At 40.3% G+C, this 21,754-nt stretch overlaps 1 protein-coding gene across 3 annotated transcripts in view; it reads left to right on the plus strand.

Annotated features, from left to right (window-relative positions):
* The window catches only part of GPBP1L1 (GC-rich promoter binding protein 1 like 1), a 44,288-nt gene extending 28,133 nt beyond the window's left edge, over nucleotides 1–16,155 (plus strand). Inside the window, exons 6-12 of one of the 3 annotated variants that reach the window (XM_006098162.3) lie at nucleotides 4,716–4,788; nucleotides 5,975–6,168; nucleotides 10,755–10,895; nucleotides 11,589–11,747; nucleotides 12,938–13,062; nucleotides 13,981–14,083; nucleotides 15,271–16,155. In XM_006098162.3, coding sequence (XP_006098224.1) covers nucleotides 4,716–4,788; nucleotides 5,975–6,168; nucleotides 10,755–10,895; nucleotides 11,589–11,747; nucleotides 12,938–13,062; nucleotides 13,981–14,083; nucleotides 15,271–15,423 — 948 coding nt within the window. In that variant the 3' untranslated portion in view covers nucleotides 15,424–16,155. The remainder of the gene's footprint in view (nucleotides 1–4,715; nucleotides 4,789–5,974; nucleotides 6,169–10,754; nucleotides 10,896–11,588; nucleotides 11,748–12,937; nucleotides 13,063–13,980; nucleotides 14,084–15,270) is intronic. The other 2 variants (XM_006098163.3, XM_014463812.2) reach the window with 2 other exon arrangements.
* The last annotated feature ends 5,599 nt before the right edge of the window (nucleotides 16,156–21,754 follow it).

Below are 21,754 nucleotides of genomic sequence, written 5' to 3' on the forward strand. Positions count from 1 at the left end.
GGGCCTCCCAGCCTGCAAGAGGGCACTGGCTAGGCTGAGGGACCCTCCCCCCCCCCCCCCCGAGTGCATGAATTTTGTGCACTGGGCCTCTAGTATATGTATAATAGGATCCTTACCCTCCACTCCACAAAAAAGAACTCAAACAAAGGAATGGTTTAAATAATAAAAAGTGTAATTCAGGAATAATTTATATTACAATAAGATTTGTAGCTACAAATTGAAAGGATAGCCAGAACAGCCAACATCTAAATAGTGATAAAATACTAGATTCAAACAATAAAAAAAAAGTCCTTTGGTCATCCAGGCATAAAGACCAAGTGACTCATAAAAGAAAGAAAATCAGACACTTTGACAACAAACCTTTATAACAAATCAGTGTAGTAACAGTTGCAGTATTCAGTAAAAGAAAACGTGAGCCAAGGGTTTTATGCTATGTCAAACTTCCCTTCAGTTATAAAGGTTAAGTATCAATGTATAGAAATTCAGAATACTGTTCCTAAGGCTTTTCCTGAGGAAAGTACTAGACAACAAGCTTCAGACAACCAAACTGACCAGAAAGACAGCAAGCAAGCAACAAAAGGAATGGTGGTAAATATTAAGTATATGCTTAATTGTAGAACTAAGACTAAGTGAGAGTTAAAGTATTGGCATGTAATAGCTATGGCTCTGTCAGTCTATTTACAGCATAACTATTTTAATGAGAGAATGGGGAAAACATGTACAAAAAATTAACATTTTAATCATACTGGTGGTATAATATTGATATTGTTTTTCTCAGACTATTGTAATATGGAATAAAGCTATTGAATATGATATTCTATACCTGTATCCTTGAAAGTCAGGATTCTTGGTGTAGAAGAAAGGAAATACAGATATAAGAAATGTTCAGTAAAACCCCAAGGTACTCAATTTGAATTAGAAATATCGCCCTGACTGGTTTGGCTCAGTGGATAGAGCATCGGCCTGCGGACTGAAGGGTCCCGGGTTCGACTCTGGTCAAGGGCATGTATTTTGGTTGCGGGCACATCCTTGGTGGGGGGTGTGCAGGAGGCGGCTGATTGATGTTTCTCTCTCATCGATGTTTCTAACTCTCTATCCTTCTCCCTTCCTCTCTGTAAAGGATCAATAAAATATATTTTAAAAAAAGAAAAGAAATATCAATAAGAAGTATTTTATCTTTGAAAATGTGTCATATACACACACACCTGCCCCACTGAAAAGATCTGCTCTCTCCACTAAAAAGATCTAAAAACAATGATCAATCCCACAGCAATGAGCATTCCTAATGTCCAGATTGTGGTCTTGAAATACCATTACTGGAAAGAGCATGTATTGTAAGATAAGCTTGGGATTTTTTGTCATACTAAGTAGCAAAGAAGAAAAGACTACTAAAGTTGTAGCAAAAGGATTCAGAAACCAAATTAGAGGTTCCCAACTGGCCAAACATGGGATAGTTCATGTATCAATTAAGTTAGTAACTGCAAGGGTTTAGTCACAACTGAAATTAAATCTGTGAGTTCACAGTAATATTTCATCTTAGAAACTAGCATGCATTTTATCTTTTCCATATGAATCATACCAGTGAGTCACCAAATAGAGTAAGTTCCTTTTAATGGAAGTATAATAGCTAATAAAGAAGGAGTGATAAAATTAGAAGGTCATTGTTTTGCAGCTTGTAGTGAGTTAATAGTTTTAGGCTGTAGGCATCAATTCGTGCCACCATCTCACAAAGAAGCACAACTGGATGTATGTGTCTCCTAAAAGAAAAACACAACATCAGTAAGAAGTTGCCTTGCCAAAATAAAGAGGCAGGGAGGAGATTCTGTAACCTCTAGAACCAATTACCAATTTATAGAAAATACAGAGGTATAAGATTTTTTAAAGTAATCTGTAGATGAAGAGAGTTACACAACATCAGTAAGAAGTTGCCTTGCCAAAATAAAGAGGCAGGGAGGAGATTCTGTAACCTCTAGAACCAATTACCAATTCATAGAAAATACAGAGGTATAAGATTTTTTAAAGTAATCTGTAGATGAAGAGAGTTTGATGTTTTTTGTAGACAAAACTATAGTTTTGAGGGATACACAAAAGCAAAGAGGTGATCGCTGTAAATCAGGAAAGAAGGATTTTCTTTTTGTTTTTGAATGAGGCTTATAAAATGTTTACAAGAATTTTGCCTATTTGTTTTATGCAGTTATTTTACATTTTTAAAAATCAGTGGAAAGAGAGCAAAGCTATCACATAAATAGGGGCAGTATTTCTGAAAACTCTAGAAAGAATGTGACTAAAAATGCAGGTATCTGACTGGGCAAAGGTATAATGGCCACCTTAACGAGAAAGATGTCTTAAGACTGGCAGACAAAGCAGGCAAGTCCATAGAATTTATTACAGAGTCATTTACATAATGGAAGATTGGGTTGAAGACCTAGGAACTCTGCAGATTATTCTCCTCTATGGTATACTTTTAAAAAAAAATTTTTTTTAAATATATTTTGTTGATTTTTTACAGAGAGGAAGGGAGAGGGATAGAGAGTTAGTAACATCGATGAGAGAGAAACATCGATCAGCTGCCTCCTGCATACCCCCTACTGGGGATGTGCCCGCAACCAAGGTACATGTCCTTGACCGCAATGGAACCTGGGACCCTTAGTCCACAGGCCTACGCTCTATCCACTGAGCCAAACCAGTTAGGGCTGGTATACTTTTTTGATAGTGTAACTTGGGTACTAATAATTGATAAGACAAAGGGACAAAAATGCAATAACGCCTGGGGCTGTACCTCCTGGTGGTCTTGTGATAGAGTATTGTTTATCATTGCTACTATCAGTAGTTCAATATTTATCTCAGTTGTCATGCCATTTAGGCTATTAACTAACAAAAATATAGCTTCATTTTAAGGAACGCAGATAATTGGAAGGCTTTGATATGCTTGCTAAGAACAGTGAGCTTAAATATCACATGCTCTCACTCATTTGTGGAATATAAACAACATCATAAACTGATGAACAAAAATAGATACAGAGACAAAGAAGCATCGAACATACTGTCAAATTTAAGTGGGAAGGCAGGGGAGGGGGGTGGTAAGAGATCAACCAAAGGGCTTGTATGCATGCATATAAACATAACTAATGGACACAGACACTGGAGGGGTGAGGGCATGTGCCAGGGAGTGGGGGAGGTGGGGGGGGGTCAATGAGGGAAAAAGACATATGTACAACTATTTGTAGTACTTTAAACAATAAAAAAAAGATTCAAAAAAGAACAATTAGGTTGGTCAAAGCATGAAACTTAAAAAATCGAATGAAATTGAGACACAGAGATGGAGTTGGTGTTTTTCACACCTACATCTATAAACTAGGCCTATTAAAACATCATATTCTAAAAAAAATCATATTCTGTCACTGATTTATCCACTTATATAGTGAGTTGGTGTTTGTATCTGCTTATTCTATAGTAATGATTCTCACCTTGACAGATAGAAAATACATACCTGCTAGGGCCCTACTCCTAGAGATTTTTATTCAGGAGCTCTGTAGTGGAGTCTGGGCATCTTTCTATTTGTTTAATTATCCATGGTCAATTGTGCCGAAAAGACATTTCTTATTCTATTACCAGATCTTAAAGTTTAGGCTTGGACACCAGTGTCATTCTCAAGTCCCATCTATTGCTCTTTAACACTTCTCCATCCTTTTCCTCATCTTCCTTTACTTCTGTTGCCTTCATTACTCTCCTGGACTATGAAATCAGTCTTCTAATGGTCTCCTAGTTGATGTTTAAACCCCTCAAATACATCCTTCAAGCTGCTAACAGACCATGTAAACTAATGCTTGGATCATGGTTAACTCTGTTTATGAAAGATGGACCATTACCTATAGAAATAAAAGTCAGTCTCTGAGAAATACTCCACAATCTGGCTCTTGCCTACTTTGCCAAACATCTCTTTCCTCACAAAAGGGTCCCCTCTTTCCCTAGCACTAATCATGTTGAACTATTTGCAGGTTGCTGAATATTCTATTCTTTTTCATGCTTTCCTATCTTAGTGTTCACTGAGCATTCTGTTCTTTAGAATCACTCATATTCCAGCTTTGGAAATCATCTCTAAGGACTCTTAGTCATCTCCCAATGAAAACCTTTCTAAGAGCACTTCTCTTTCACCTGAAATTGGCTATTCTTAGTACTCCTTCTTTAATATGGATATTTTCATAGTCCCTATAACCTTTTATTGTACCTATTTATCTTCAAGTTTATCTTTATAGTGAAACTAACCCTTGTGGGGACAAGGACTCTTTTTAATTGGCTTAATTACCTTTGTATTACTATTGCAGTCCCTGGCACATGGTTTGCTTCTGTCCTAAAGCAATCTTGGAAATGCTAGAATTACTACACATCTCACTGATAGATTGTCCTTAAATCTGAGAAAAGTGATTCACATTCTTATTCATTCAGCTTTCTGTGGAAAGAAAACTTGAACATTTAGTCTGTTTTGTTTTGTTTTTTACTCCTCTTTTTAAAGGAAATGAAACCCAAAAGAGCCTAAGATTAATATAAGACCTATCTATTTTGTATTTCAACATTTATCTATTAGTTATTTCTGAATACAGCATTAAGTAAATGCTGCTGATATTATTTGATAGGTTCCATGGTGGTACTACTTTGCAAAAGGTGCCAAAATGATTAGCTTTCTGTATCAACCATTAATATCCCTTTTTTCCTAGCCTTCTTTGAATCCAGAAGCTGGCAAACAGAATCAGCCATGCAGACCTATTGGGACCCCTTCTGGAGTGTGGGGTAGGTAGATTTTGCCATTTTAAAGGCACAACTTTAAATTTTTCATATCAGGGAGAGGAGCAAAAATTCTTTATCTCTCATTTTGTTTCTTTATCTTGTTTCTCATCTCATCTGTTTGCACATGGTAACTAACACCTATTAACTCCTACTCTGCCCCCCCCAAATAGCATTGAAATGTAATGAGTTAGAATACAGATTGTTGAGAGCTTAAAGAGCCCTGAACGTAAAGCATTTTTTTTCTATTTTTGAAAGCAGATTTTAAGCAAAGGGAGAATAATATATAAAGCTTATAAGAAGTAATTTTTAATTAACATTGCTAATTTACAATTAAATTGAGTTATATGTGTTATCGGTGTCTCCTAAATATTTGGTAGGCATATATAACAATGTATTCTAAGCATTCTTCCACATTACTAAATAGTCTTCTAAAGTGTTATTTGAAAGGCTATATAATACCACATCCTATAGACCATTTTATTCAAGTTCCAGTTGCTGAGTTTTTTGTTTTGTCTTGGCAATTACAAAGGATGCTTATTATATAGGGAAAGGAGAAAATATATAAATACATACATATATATGGGAATAACTAGCCTTATAAAAAATTAACAGACAAATCAGTGTATTTCAAACCAAACATGATGTGGCATTAGGGTATTTGGCATTTACAAACTGTACTCTCCTAGTCCCTACGTTAGACATGTTCAGTAGTCAGGCATCATATTGGGAAGGCTTTATCTAAATACTGGGTTTGGACCTTGAGTTTTAGGATTAGGGATGGTTGCTGTAACATTTCCCCTTTGTCGATGGTATATGGCAGCTTCCCCAGTTTCCTGATCTCCATTCCCATGCTGACAGGAGCTGCCACCCTTGGATATATTCTTGTTTGCTCTGTGCCTGAGTGATACACCATATACTAGAAATGTTATGCCCCTGAAAGACTACTAACATCTTTGGGCTTTCTGGTTGATTTATCACTTTAGAATCAGGTGCTTAATATACTGTCTTTTTTTCTACAATTCCTAAGTAGTATCGCTTTTGAGGGTATCTGTTAAGTACACATCAGGAATGTTTGTCCCTCAGTCTCAATTGTCAACTCTTTGTTGATTGTGAGGTCTTCATATAAACTGTGCTTCCTGTTAACTAATATCTTTACATTCTTTTGTTTCTCCACTATTTTATTTCACAGAAAACCCACCTGGTGCCAAACAAACCTCCAAAATGCTAGTTATCAAAAAAGTTTCCAAAGAAGATCCTGCTGCTACCTTCTCTGCTGCATTCACCTCACCAGGATCTCACTATGCAAATGGGAACAAATCATCCAACATGGTTCCAAGTGTCTATAAGAACCTGGTTCCTAAGCCTGCACCACCTCCTTCCAAGGTATGATTTGGAATCCATGTAAGAACTTTACAGAGCAGAAGTTTGGGGATAAATCGGGGGGGTAGGGGGGAAAATAGTAAATTTATATTTTTCTGTTGAATCATTCACCAAATATTCAGAACATGTTATATATGTATGTTTTTGTATTCTGTCTCCAAACTCTACTGCTGATGACTGGATTTTTAGTAGGCCTCTCATTCTTTTTTTTTTTTTTAAATATATTTTATTGATTTTTTACAGAGAGGAAGGGAAAGAGATAGAGAGTTAGAAACATCGATGAGAGAGAAACATCGATCAGCTGCCTCCTGCACATCTCCCACTGGGGATGTGCTCACAACCCAGGTACATGCCCTTGACCGGAATCGAACCTGGGACCTTTCAGTCCACAGTCCGACGCTCTATCCACTAAGCCAAACCGGTTTCGGCAGCCTCTCATTCTTTAGCTTCATCTCATAAACCTTTTTTTGTTGTTTTTTTTAAGTCAATGATTTTTTTTTAATAGATCTTTATTAATTGCAGAGAGGAAGGGAGAGGGAGAGAGAGATAGAAACATCAATGATGAGAGAGAATCATTGATCAGCTGCCTCCTGCATGCCCCACACTGGGGTTCAAGCCCACTACTCAGGCATGTGCCCTGACCGGGAATCAAACTGTGACCTTCTGGTTCATAGATCAACACTCAACCACTGAGCCACACTGGCCAGGCAAACCTGCTTTTTCTGATTTGCTCTTTCCATTAATAGCACTAACATACATCTGATCATTTAGCTGAGTATCTCGACTGCTTCTTTCCTCTTCCTCTTGATTCATTCCCCTATACCAAAAAATTATAAAGTCCCTGTCAGTTACTACTTTTCTAATGTCCTATGCCCCTGTCATCTCATCTTTACTATTGTATATACATCTATTTCCTCATTTTTCTATTAATCTTCCACAGAACTGCCAGAATGATCATCCTTGAATATGTCATGTCCTTTTCCTAAATCCCTTCAGTGGTCCCAAACCATCTATATAGTAGGGGCTGGTAAACTTTTCTGTAGAGGATCATATAATAAATAGTTTAGGCTTTGCGGGTCACATATGATACATGGTTTTTGTTTAGCCCATGGGTCATAGCTTGCCAACCCAATCAAAGATATCTGGGTAGGTGAATTTAAGATAGCAATGAGGGTTGTCAGCACTTGTCAATTGTTGATGAGAGATTGAGGAAAATAACTGAAAAAATATTTTTAACCTTAGCAGTTTGAAAGTTTTTGGTAATCTTTGAGTTGAGGTTTTAGGAAAGTAGCATAGGTCTGAAAGAACAATTTAGGAGATTCTGGAATTATGTAGGTTGAAGTGGAGATAGTGGCACATTTGAGACTTGACAGTAAAAAGAAATAGAATATAAGTGTAGGTAAAGTTAAGTGAAAGGATGAAGAAAATCTTTAGGAAGAAGCCTGTGAAGACACCTGGAAATGTACTTGAAAGAGGTCATTAAAGGATTATGGTCCAACAAGAAATAACAAGAATAAAACTTACAAGTGGAATTATTTTTTTAAAGGGTTTAAGATACTTGTTCCTCTGATGTGGAATGAAAACAGTGTGAATTCAAGTCAAGAGAGGAACTACGATTAAGATATAATAGCATAGAAATTAATAGAAGGGCTTTGGAGTAGATTTCACTTCATGCCTTCTTTGTGATATGACCTTGGACAAGTTTCTTTTTTTTTTTTTTTTTAAATATAGATTTTATTTTATTTTTTAATATATTTCATTGATTTTTCACAGAGAGGAAGGGAGAGAGACAGAGAATCAGAAACATCGATGAGAGAGAAACGTCAATCAGCTGCCTCCTGCACATCTCCCACCGGGGATGTGCCCGCAACCCAGGTACATGCCCCTGACCGGAATCGAACCTGGGACCCTTCAGTCCGCAGGCCGACGCTCTATCCACTGAGCCAAACCGGTTTCGGCTGGACAAGTTTCTTAAGTTATAAGTTTCCATTTCATCATCTATAAAGCGGAGGTAATGATACCAGGGACCCCACTGGTGCACGAATTCATGAACTGGGCCTCTAGTTTAAAATAAAGTAACACTTATGGAAACTCTTCATAAACTCTTAAGGAAAGGCACATAAGGTGCTGCCATGTTGACAGTAATAGCTAGCATTTATTAGTACTTACTATATACTAATTTTAAGTACTTCACAAAATTTTCTCATTATTCCCCAAAAAAACCCTTAAAAGACTGGTATCATTTCTTGTAGGAGTGCTTAGCACACTTTAATACACAAATAATCTAAGGATCTGTTTAAAATGCAGATAAAGGATGACTGGGGTAGGGTTTGAGCTTCCATATTTCTACAAGTTCCCAGGTGATGACAATGAGAGGGAAACAGAGTTCTGAGTAGCAAAGTCTTTTAGCCTATATTTTTGCTTATAGGACACAATTGGTACTTATGATTTATATATATACCACCAGGATAGAAGCTCCATGAGGTTTGTAGAGATTCCACTGATCTTGTCCATCACTGTAAACTCTAAGGTCTGGCAGTATTTTACTCAGAGCAAGAATTCAAGCATTTACTGAATAGATTCAAATTTGGCTTCTTGGCTTTGGCCAGAGTACCAGAGGAAACCCACAGGGCTAACATCACAAGCCCTGTTGTGTAGGACTAAATTGAAGATAGATTGAAAATAGGAAAACTGATGTAAAGGCTGCTGCTGTTGTCCTTGTAAAAGGCAATGAAGCTTGAACAGGGAATGTAAAAGTAGGCAAAGAAAGGAGGTGGGGATGGCACATAATGGGAAGCAGATTAGACAGGAAGAAAACAGAGAACACTTAAGTATTCTTCCCTGAGAAACTGGAATAACTATGGAACCATTTCACCAGAGTTAGATAAGTGAGAAAGATCAGTTTCAGGAAAAGTTGGAAAGAGTGGTTCTGGGTACCTTGAATATAAGATGTTAGAGGAAGGAAGAGGTGAAATGACTAGTAGGCAGATGGGGATTTATCTATTCATTTTTCTCTAGATGTTCAACAAACTATTAGAACAAGATTGAAGATACAAGGGAGAAATAATTGACAAAAGAACAAACAGATGCAGAATAGTAGAAAGGATGAAGCTATCAAAGGAACTTGAGGTGCAAAGGAAGTAATTAGGGAAAGTTTGGATTCAGTGATTTCTATTTTTCAGTCCAGTAGAAAGCACAAAATCATTTGAGGTGGAGAATTGGGCTTGATTTGTAGTTTGGAGGAAAAGACAGCACATTGTTTAAAAGAAAACAGTGGTCGGTATGTGGTTAACTTTAGAGTATTTCCATATATAATTCCTCTAATAAAAAGATGTGGGCATAATTGTTTTCTCCGGTGAGCAGCACAGTGTTTGAGTAATGGAAGATGAAGATCAAGTTGAGCAGAGATATAGGTATCCTTTTGCATATAACGCTGCCTGTTAAACCTTCCGTACTACTATGACAGAAACCTTCCATGTTTCTATGCTCTGTGTATATTTAGCCTTTCATAAGCAGCCGTCTTTAGATTTTTCAGCAAGCAAAACAATCTTTTCTCTGTCTTTTATCTGCTTGCGTGTTCTTTGGAGTCATTGTGAAAACAGTTACCACATACTACTTGAGTAACCTTGAACGAATTGTATAACTTTCTTAACCTCAGTGTCATTCTCTGTAAAAAGTGACCATCATAATTATGCCTGATTGATTTAAGAATTAAATAAAACAGCATGATGAGCATCTGATGCATGGTAGATAATCAGTTAATTCCCTTCCTAAAGTCTATAGTATCCTCTTTAATACCAAGAAAGAATTCTTTTTACTCAGACCCTTTCTTTGTTGTGAATGTCTCTCGGTTTTCATTGTTTCTTTCTGGAGAAAGGTTGTTTTCACTTGTTTCAGTCTCACTCCATCAACATGCTTTGTCTTCCCTATTCTCTTCAGATAGTATAATTGACTCTGTATTCCAGCTGTGCTGTCATCATAGTTGGGGCCAGGGCCAGAGTAACAGAATATGCCCAGACCGCACGAGGCTGGGCAAAAGGAGGGCCTTCGGACTAAGCAGGAATGTCCAGCCATTTACATTGCCCACCCTGGACTGGAACTAGCCATTGAAGTTTCTGGAAAACAGTATTATTCTGGTGTGCCTTTTTTTAGGGTATCAGGATTACATTTAGGTTAACACACCATAAAAGAATACATTTTGGTGTCACATAATTTTGGAAAATGTTGTATATTATATCTGTTTCTCAAATTCACATGTACAGTTAGATGTTTTGAGAAATAGCACAGTAAAGAAACCTGTTGAACTTTATTCACTCCAGCATGTTCCAGGCTTGTTGAACTAGAGTTTTTTGTTGTTGTTGTTTTTGTTGTTGTTGTTTTGAAAAATACTTATTAATATCCATGGATCTTTTGGTTCCCATCTGCCTTTTTATTTCAAGTGCCTAAGAGGTTGCATTCTTCCCAAACATGTTGAAACGGGTTTGCTCTGGAAAATAATGTTCCCATGTAACATTTCACTCTTTGCCTTGTGATCTTACAGGCTGAGCTGTCTGCATGCTTGTTCTGATTTGTTCTTTCTTCCCATGTAGCCCAGTGCATGGAAAGCTAACAGAATGGAACACAAATCAGGATCCCTTTCCTCTAGCCGGGAGTCTGCTTTTACCAGTCCAATCTCTGTTACCAAACCAGTAGTACTGGCTGGTGGTGCAGTTTTAAGCTCTCCCAAAGAGGTGAGTGAAGATAAAGCAGAGGCCTTTGCTAAAGTTGCCATTTCCCATTTACTTTACTGACGTACTCAGTGTGACATATACAGCTCTAACTCGATTTCCTTTGTATCTCTGCTTAGCTCAGAGTTGTTTGTTTACTGGTGATTCCTGTTAGCATTGCAAAGATGGGCAGTAGCTGAGTGGGGTAGTTGCTTTGGAATAGACCAGGTTCAGCCTGTGTTAAAACTGACATTATGCTGGTGTCTGTAGAAAAATCAAAGAGGTGCTATGTAAGCCATCTAGTCTTATTTAATTTTTTAAATTTTTTTATTGATTTTAGAGGAAGGGAGAGAAAAACATCAATGATGAGAATTAGTGATGGGCTGCCTCCTGTATGCCCCCTACTAGAGATCGAGCCAGCAACCCGGGCATGTGCCCCGACCAGGAATCAAACCATAACCTCTTGGTTCATGGGTCCACACTCAACCACTGAGCCACACTGGCTGGGCAAGCCATCCAGTTTTAACTTTAAAAAACCAGCAAAGCTAAAGTATGTTTAAATGAAAAGGATAGTTAGTTTGTTAGTTAGCTTGTCTGTTTGTTTGTTTTGGGTGTCAAAGACAGAATGATAGCTAGGCTACCAGATTATGGAAATCAATCCATGTAGAAGTGACCCGGAGAATCCCAGTAGTTGCTGTTTGCAATCTATTTGTGCAGAGTCCCTCCAGCACCACTCCTCCCATTGAGATCAGCTCCTCTCGTCTGACCAAGTTGACCCGCCGAACCACCGACAGGAAAAGCGAGTTTCTGAAGACTCTGAAGGATGACCGGAATGGAGACTTCTCAGAGAACAGAGACTGTGACAAGCTGGAGGATGTAAGAGCATAAGATTTTTTCTAGGCAGCATAGGTGTTTTCTTATGCTGTATGTGTGCTTTTTTTCTTCTTAGGAGAAAGATGTAGCAAGTTTTTAAATGTATAGAAAAGTGTCTGTAGGACTAACAGCCTCTGGTAGAATGAGTTTAATTCTTTGTTCAACAGATTTCAAATTAGGGCTTATTTTAATGATAGTTGCCTTGGGACTCAGTATTCTTCAACTGAGCAGTACTGCTTTAGTCCTGAATTGGTCAGGTCTGTAAGAAGTTGGTAAATAATAGAAGCTTTTGTCAGTTAGGGCTATATTGCATTGCAAAATAAGAACAATAGTATCTAGTAGCTTCTCCATTGTTGACATAACCTGTAGATGGTGGCCAGATGGTATCCTTTGGAAATCTTAGCAAGTCCTCATTTTTTTAAAATATATTTCTATTGATTTCAGAGAGGAAGGGAGAGGGAGAGAGAGAGAAACATCAATGATGAGAGAGAATCATTGATCAGCTGCCTCCTGCACAGCCCCTGCCTGGGATCGAGCCCGCAACCCGGGCATGTACCCTTAACTGGAATCGAACTCAGGACACTTCAGTCCACAGGCTGACTGCTCTATCCACTGAGCCAAACCAGGTAGGGCAAGTCCTCATTTTTTAAAAAATATATATATATATTTTATTGATTTCAGAGAGGGAGAGACAGAAACATCTATGATGAGAGAGAATCATTGATCAGCTGCCTCCTGCATTTTCCTGAGCCTGAAACCCAGGCATGTGCCTGACCAGGAATCAAACTGTGACCTCCTGGTTCATAGGTCAGTGCTCAACCACTGAGCCACACCAGCCCGGTGCAAGTCCTCATTTTTTTATTTCTTTTTAAAGATCTTTAAGTTAATTTTAAAGAGGGAGAGAGAGGTGACAGTGAACAGCAAAACATCAATCGGCTGTCTCCTGCACGTTCCCCACAACCCAGGCATGTGCCCTGACCTGGAATTGAACTGGTAACCCTTTGGTGCATGAGACAGCTCCCAACCAACTGAGCCACAGTGGCCAGGGCTATTCCTCATTTTTAAATGGGGAAAACCTATGGGTTGAAGTCTTCTGTCAAGCACTTCCCTGGGTTCTGACTCCTTCTTGTTGCATATCGCTTTTCTTGCCTGAAAGGATTGTTACACAAAGTGAGTTCTTTTCCTTATTGCAGTTGGAGGACAACAGCACACCTGAACCAAAGGAAAATGGAGAGGAAGGCTGTCATCAGAATGGTCTCCCTCTCCCTGTAGAGGAGGAAGGGGAGGTCCTCTCACACTCACTGGAAGCAGAGCACAGGTAAGTGAGGATCCGATCACAGAGAATGCTGTGTGTGGCTTGCAAGGAGCTGGACCATACTTAAGACATCTCGGGTTGAGTCCAGCATACAAATGGAAGTCCCATGAGCACCCTAACTTGTTCTCTGTATGCCCCAGATTGACCTGTTTCTCAATGGGTGTTCCTTAACAGAATCAACCAGCTTTTTGAAACTCCTAAGGCTTTTCTGTAGTTTCAGACTCAGTTTATGGCTCCAGTTGAAAAGAGGAGAGGGAGACCTGTTTCCTGGGACTGTTGTGCTCTCTCCTTGGACCCTCTTGGCCCAACTGAGCAGTTACTATAAGACTCCTTGAAGGGGCCTTGGGAGGCATGGGGCCCCAATTCTGGAGCTTGTTCTTTAAGTGAGACCCTTAAACGCAGAGCAGCCAACTGTCTGGGCAGCTGAATGGCACATGGGGCCTACCAAGTGATATAGTACCTTTCTGCAGGAGGCTCCCGTCCAGAGGAACTTTTGGGGTCATAATGTTAAGGAGAACATTAATGTCATGAAATTGAACAAGAACTTCATTACATATGGAAATGTGCTAATTTGCTCACGAGACAAAAGTGAGATTTATTCCTCTGTTTTGTCTATGGGACAGTGAGGGCCCTTGCAATTTGGCTCCTTTCATTTTGCTGTCTTATTTTCTGCTTTTAGTATCTCTTCTCTGTAACTCTTATAATCTGGAAAGAGCAACTGTGGAAATCCCCCATATAGTTATAAGCACCTAAATAACAATAATTAAAGCTTATTTCACTGGGGATAAAAGAACCTAAGTTTCTTATCCAACATCGAAGTGGGTACCATTGCCCCTGGGGAGAAAAGTTTTCTGTGGAAAGTTGTGGGCTTCCCACTTATGCTTCAAGGTATGTTTTCTTTGCCTGACCTCCTTCCTCCAGGTTATTGAAAGCAATGGGATGGCAGGAGTATCCTGAAAATGATGAGAATTACCTTCCCCTCACAGAGGATGAGCTTAAAGAGTTCCATATGAAGACAGAGCAGGTATGTCATACACCTTTCCTGGAGACCAATTAACGAGTAGGGAAAATGAGATGTCAGGACAGTCGTAGCCCTTAAGGAGCCCAGCTTAGTGTGAGAGAAGGACCTTGAAAAAGAAAATATAAGTTGCCATTATATATATATAAATAAAACCTAAGCGACCGTTCGATCCTTCACCGGTAGCTATGATGCGCAATAACCACCAAGTGGCAGACGCTCAACACAAGAGCTGCCAAGCTGCAGTGACTTTGTAGCTTTGGTTCTTGGGTGACACACCCGGAACCAGAGAGGAGGGGAGCCAGATTCTGAGGTGCGTCACCCGAGAACCACCCTTGCAATCCGGGACCCCTCAGGGGATATCAGAGAGCCGGTTTCAGCCCGATCCCTGCAGGCCAGGCCAAGGACCCCCCCCACTGGTGCACAAATCCGTGCACCGGGCCTCTAGTCAAAATACAAAAGAACATTTAAATCTGCCTAGGCAATAGCGATCTGCAGTGTTGCATACAAAAACCAGGTCAGGGTTAGCAGGTTCCAGGAGGTAATATGTGCTTTCATCCTGGAAGCTTTCACCCCTTATCAGAACCACAAGACTATATTCCAAAGTTGTGAAATAAGCCCTTGGTCCCTAGGGAAGCAGGCTCACCCTCTTGTGATGTTAGCCCTGTGGGTTTCCTCTGGTACTCTGGCCAGAGCCAAGAAGCCAAATTTGAATCTATTCAGTAAATGCTTGAATTCTTGCTCTGAGTAAAATACTGCCAGACCTTAGAGTTTACAGTGATGGACAAGATCAGTGGAGTCTCTACAAACCTCATGGAGCTTCTATCCTGGTGGTATATATATAAATCATAAGTACCAATTGTGTCCTATAAGCAAAAATATAGGCTAAAAGACTTTGCTACTCAGAACTCTGTTTCCCTCTCATTGTCATCACCTGGGAACTTACAGAAATATGGAAGCTCAAACCCTACCCCAGTCATCCTTTATCTGCATTTTAAACAGATCCTTAGATTATTCGTTTGTGTATTAAAGTGTGCTAAGCACTCCTATAAGAACTCTTGCATCTCTTAGAAGGCCTCCCTCTACATTCTGCCTAGAATTGAATGGAGGCCTGGCCTTTCCAGGTCCCAAGGGCTCTGTGTCAATATTGATGTTTTGTTTTGTTTTTTTCTTTGTTTCCCATGCTTACACAGCTGAGAAGAAATGGCTTTGGGAAGAATGGCTTCTTGCAAAGCCGCACTTCTAGCCTGTTCTCCCCTTGGAGAAGCACGTGCAAAGCAGAGTTTGAGGATTCAGATACAGAAACCAGTAGCAGTGAAACATCAGATGACGATGCCTGGAAGTAGGCACATAAATGTTCACAGTTAAATCTGACCCATAAACTCAGCTTGTGTGCTTACGGAGAATACAAAAAAATCTTTTCCTTTTCTTATGTTGTTGTTGAATATTTCATGCACAAGGGAAATAATCATATCCCAAAGAGAGAGCGATTGGCTTGTTTAGCTTTTGTTGTTTTTCTTTCCTGTTATTTGCTTAGTAGAGAAAATTTGTGTGGTGAGAAATATTTTTAAAATACACACACAGTATATATGGGGCGATGCACAAGTGGGAGCTGACAGTGCAGAGAGGAGGAGACACTGGTCTGCAGCAATAGCTTCCACCAGCCCTTGGGGCACTCACCCCTGTGCTCAAGCAATCATTGTCAATGACAAAGTGACTATTGAAGTTATAATTGTATTAAATTAATGCTAATAATTTGGATATTTTATTTTATTTTTGGCTGCTCGGGTAACGTTAGCCCTTAACCAAGCAATGTGGGGGGTTTTTTTGTTTGTTTGTTTCTTTTTTTTCTTTTTGGGTACAGCTGTAAAATATTTGGATATAGGAAATGTGTTATTCTTGCAGCCTTGATATTCAGGGTGGATTGTAAAATATAAATTTTTGTGAGATTTCAAAGATTAAGATTATTTTGATAACATTATTTACAGATTTAAAAGATGTGGTTATCACAAGTCTTGAGGGGGAAACTACTGCATAAAATAACTAACTTGGAATAAATATTTTGCATCAGTTTGGATTGTCTTGTGTAAGAAGTATATTTTCTTTAAAATTAGATTGAGTGGTTTCTTTTTTAGGGGAACTACTTCTGGCAGTCTGAGGAACATCTAAATTCACACAACCTGTTTCTCCTTTTAGCAGCTACTTTTTTGAAAAACCTGTGCAATAAAATTACCAGTAATGAAATCAGAAACCCAAGTTTATTTCCAGAAACTGTAATTCACTGCCCATGTATTTACCAATGTATGTATATTAAGGAAGGTCTGTGCCTCAACTTTCCTGCCAAATAAGAACATGTGGGAAAGGGTTTGAGCCAATGCTGGCTGGGTGACCAGTGGAAGAGACAGATTTTTTCATTCAACAAATACTCCCCAGGTTCTTGTGTGTCCCAGGTATTGTGCAAGGCTCTGGGTGATACAAGGAGTGCCCGGACCAGTAGGGAAGAGAAGACACAGTTATGTTAAAAATGAAAATTTAACCCTGGCCAGGTAGCTCAGTTGGTTAGAGCCGCAGTCGGCAAACTGCGGCTCACGAGCCACATGCGGCTCTTTGGCCCCTTGAGTGTGGCTCTTCCACAAAATACTACGTGCGGGCGCGCGAACTGTGCGATTGAAACTTCGTGGCCCATGCGCAGAAGTCGGTTTTCGGCCTGGGCGAGTCTATTTTGAAGAAGTACTGTTGATATTTGGCTCTGTTGACTAATGAGTTTGCCGACCACTGGGTTAGAGCATCATCCCCATATGCCAAGGTTACAGATTTTATTCCCAGTCAGGACACACACAAGAATCAACCAGTGAGCCTGATCAGTTGTGGCTCAGTTTGTTGGGCATCGTTCTGTGCACTGAAAGGTTTCTGGTTAGATTCCCAATCAGGGCACATGCCCAGTTTGCAGACTCGATTCCCCGGTAGGGAGTGTGCAGGAGGCCGTCAACTGATGTTTCGCTCTTTCTCTCTAAAAATCAATACAAATATTTTTTAAATCAACCAATGAATGCATAAATAACTAGAATAACAAATCAGTGTTTCTCTCTACCTCCCTTCTCTTTCTAAAATCAGTCAATAAAAAGAATATCCCTGGCTGGTGGTGTCGGTGGTTATAGTGTTGGCCCACTCACTGACTCAATTCCTGGTCAAGGGCACACACCTGGGTTACAGATTCAATCCCTGCCATGGTTGGGACCCATGTGGAAGGCAACCAATCAGTGCGTCTCTCACATTGGGGTGTGTGTGTGTGTGTGTGTGTGTGTGTGTGTGTGTCTTGCCCGATACCCGCCCTCCCACTGTAAAAAGCAATGGAAAAAATATCCTCAGATGAGCATTAACAAAAGTAATATATCTTCTTTTTTTTTTTTTAAATATATTTTATTGATTTTTTTACAGAGAGGAAGGGAGAGAGATAGAGAGTTAGAAACATTGATGAGAGAGAAACATCGATAAGCCGCCTCCTGCACATCTCCTACTGGGGATGTGCCCGCAACCAAGGTACATGCCCTTGACCGGAATCGAACCTGGGACCTTTCAGTCCCCAGGCTGACGATCTATCCACTGAGCCAAACCGGTTTCGGCAATATCTTCTTTTTAATGTATTTTTATTGGCCCAGCTGGTTTGGCTAAGTGGATAGAGCATCGGCCTGTGGACCAAAGGGTAAAAGGTTCGATTTTGGTCAAGGGTTCGTACCTTGGTTGCAGGCTCCTCCCCTGGCCAGGGCTCCTGCAGGAGGCAACCAATCAATGTATTTCTCTCACATAGATGTTTCTCTGTCTTTCCCTCTCTCTCCCACTCTCCCTAAAAGTCAATGGAAAAATATCCTCGGTTGAGGATTAACAAAAAATGTATATATTTTTTTATTTTTCAGAGAGGAAGGGAGAGGGAGAGAAGTATAGAAACATAAATGATGAGAGTGAATCATTGATCTGCTGCCTCCTGCATGCTCCACACTGGGGATCAAGCCCACAATCCAGGCACAGGAATCAAACCATGAACTCCTGGTTCATAGGTCAATGCTCAACCACTGAGCCATGCTGGCTGGGCTAAGTAAAAAAAATATTTCAATGAAAGTTTAGGCCAAGATCTGATGGACAAGCAGAAGTTAAACAACAGTTATTTACTGGCACTCTTTGGCAGTCCCTACAGTAGTACATGGTCCCTAGTGGATATAGAGGTCCAAGATGATACTCTAATGGGCAACAGCACAAGAGTAACAGGCCTGATTTCATGTTAGAAGGATGACTAACGAAGTGTGGGCTGCAGGTGGGGTTTAGGTTAGAGACAGATCAGAATGACATTTGCTAGATTCTAAGGTTGGGAAGGCAGAGACCCTATCTGCCTTTCTGTACTTGTCTCTTCTGCTACTGTATAAACAGTCCATGTGCAAGCTGTGGAAATAGTGGCTGAGATAGAACAGTAAGAACTATATTGTATTTCATGGAATATATATACTTTTTAAGACATTTTTTTAAAAATATATATTTTATTGATTTTTTTACAGAGAGGAAGGGAGAGGGATAGAGTCAGAAACATCGATGAGAGAGAAACATCGATCAGCTGCCTCCTGCACACCCCCCACTGGAGATGTGCCCGCAACCAAGGCACATGCCCCTGACCGGAATCGAACCCGGGATCCTTCAGTCCGCAGGCCGACACTCTATCCACTGAGCCAAACTGGTCAGGGCTTAAGACATTTTTTATGCACTAAGATAATGCTTGCCAAATTGTGACACCCCCGTTAGTCGTGAATCTGATCTCAGTGTTTAAAAATGTGCATCTTAAGAATCAATGAAATATATTCATGCACCACATAATGATGTTCCAGTTAACAGACCAAATATACAACAGTGGTCCCATCTATAATAATACAAGCTTAACATGCTAATTAGACCAGACAGCCGAACAACCTTCTGGATGACCTTCCAGACAAAGCCGGGGCTGTGAGGGCCAAGGCAGGCACTGCAGCTGCAAGGGCTGAGCCCCTTGCACGAATTTTGTGCATCAGGCCTCTAGTCTATATCTATATATATAAAAGGTTAAGTGTTTGTCTGACCGGTAGCTATGATGTGCAATGACCACCAGGGGGCAGACGCTCAGTGCAGGAGCTACCATGATACACACTGGCCATTTAAAAATAATAACACGGACCTGGTGCTGATAAACAAACACTCAGCTTCCCCCAAGTGGTGGTGGATACAGGCCCCACCACCCCAGAGTGACACCCCACCAAATCGCTGCCAAGACCCCATGTCACAAAATACAGCCCACATCCCAGCCCAGCCCGGAAACAGTCACTGTAGGCACCTGGTAATGATGTCACATAACGCCTGGCTTCCTCTCCCTAGCAACTAGCCTCCTTGGAGTTTCTTCAGCCCAGGAACCCAACTTGCTTTATAGCAGCCAGGTACAAACATTTTACAGTTTAACCAAGTGTTCGTGAAGCATTTTCCCGTACCTCATCTCATTTGATCCTCACAGAAGTCCTGGTGTAGGTAGATAGGAGACTTTTATTAGTCAGAAAACAGAGATGTAGAAAGCTTAGAAACTTGACCCAACTGGAAAGAAGTAAGAAATGGTGGAACTTGCCCTAACCAGTTTGGCTCAGTGGATAGAGCGTCGGCCTGCAGACTGAAGGGTCCCACGATGGATTATGGTCAAGGGCATGTACCTCGGTTGCAGGCACATCCCCAGTGGGAGGTGTGCAGGAGACAGCTGATCAATGTTTCTAACTCTCTATCCCTCTCCCCTCCTCTCTGTAAAAAATCAATAAAATATATATATATTTTAAAATGATGGAACTTAGCCCTGGCCGGTTTGGCTCAGTGGATAGAGCGTTGACCTATGGACTGAAGGGTCCCAGGTTCAATTCCGGCCAAGGGCACATGCCTGGGTTGCGGGCTCGATTCCCAGTAGGGGGTGTGCAGGAGGCAGCTGATCAATGATTCTCATCATTGATGTTTCTATCTATCCCTCTCCCTTCCTCTCTAAAATCAATTTAAAAAATTTAAAAAAAAATGGTGGAACTTAAAAATGACTTCAGGTTTTCTCACTGCACAGAATATAGTCAAACACTGCTGCACTCAAATAATTTTACCCTTTGTTCTCCCTGCATGATCTACAATAATAATCTGCTTCGTGTTGATATTTACTGCTGTGTTGCTGACAATTACCTGAAAGAGAAGTTGGGGTGCTTCAGTGGGCTGGAAAAAGTTTAGCAACATCAGAAAGTAGTTCTAATTAAGCAACTTTATATCTATAAAAGGCTAAGTTGACCCACGCATTCACGATACATATAAAGCTCTCACTGGTGCCAATTGCACACGTGTTTTGATCTGTCATTGTCAATCATGAATTTGGTTGACACTCCTATTATAGAGAAAGAGTGAATAGTGATATTAAAATATTTATTATAATTTCCTTTCATTGTGCACAAGTCTGTGCACCGGGCCACTAGTAAAATGATAATAGAGCTAAAAAAAACCCCTGTCATAGCCATCATAAGCACAATGCATTACTTACAAGTTTGTGGTGATGCTGGTGTAAACAAACCCATCCTGCCAGTTGTATAAAAGTACAGTACATACGTTTTTCCTATATAATAAAAGGCTAATATGCAAATTGACCGAACAGCAAAGTGACCAGTCACTGTGACACACACTGACCACCAGGGGGCAGATGCTCAATGCAGGAGCCAGAAGCCAGGCTCACCACTGGCAAGCACAGTAGGCCTAAGCTGGCAGTCGGACATCCCCCAAGGGCTCCTGGACTGCAAGAGGGCTGAGGAACCCCCGGCCCCTGAGTGTATGAATTTCATGCACGGGGCCTCTAGTATCGTACATAATGCTTGATAATAAAGACTTAATGGTTTATGTATTTACTATACTTTTTATTATTTTAGAGTGTGCTCTTTCTTACAAATGTGCTGTGAAGCACTGTGCTGTGTTATGTGGGCAGCAGCCTCATATATCTCATGCATACTACATCTCTTGAATATTCTCTTGTGCTTGATTAAATCTCATATTTTGGACATGCTGTGCAGTAGCAGTGGGGAAACTTTTTTCTGCCAAGGGCCATTTAATATAAATTTATGTTGCTATGAAAAAAGCTAGATTTTTAAAATTATCTCAATATATCTCATTGATGTTTCTCTCTCTGTCTCTCCTCCTCCCTTCCACTCTTTAAAAAAATTAGTAGAGCCCTGACCGGTTTGGCTCAGTGGATAGAGCGTAGGCCTGCGGACTGAAGGGTCCCAGGTTCGATTCCGGTCAAGGGCATGTACCTTGGTTATGGGCACATCCCCAGTAGGGGGTGTACAGGAGGCAGCTGATTGATGTTTCTCTCTCATCGATGTTTCTAACTCTCTATCCCTCTCCCTTCCTCTCTGTATAAAAATCAATAAAATTTGTGTGTGTTTTTTTAAATCAGTAGAGCCAAACCAGCGTGGCTCAGTGGTTGAATGCAGACCTATGAACCAGGAGGTCACGATTCAATTCCCTGTTAGGGCACATGCCCGTGTTGCAGGCTCAATCCCCAGTGTGGGGTGTGCAGGAGTCGGCCGATCAATGATTCTCTCTCCCTTCCTCTCTGAAATTAATTTTTAAAAAATTTTAAATCAATAGAAAAATATACTC

This window comes from Myotis lucifugus, unplaced genomic scaffold (assembly GCF_000147115.1).
Source record: "Myotis lucifugus unplaced genomic scaffold, Myoluc2.0 scaffold_222, whole genome shotgun sequence".
NCBI lineage: Eukaryota > Metazoa > Chordata > Mammalia > Chiroptera > Vespertilionidae > Myotis > Myotis lucifugus.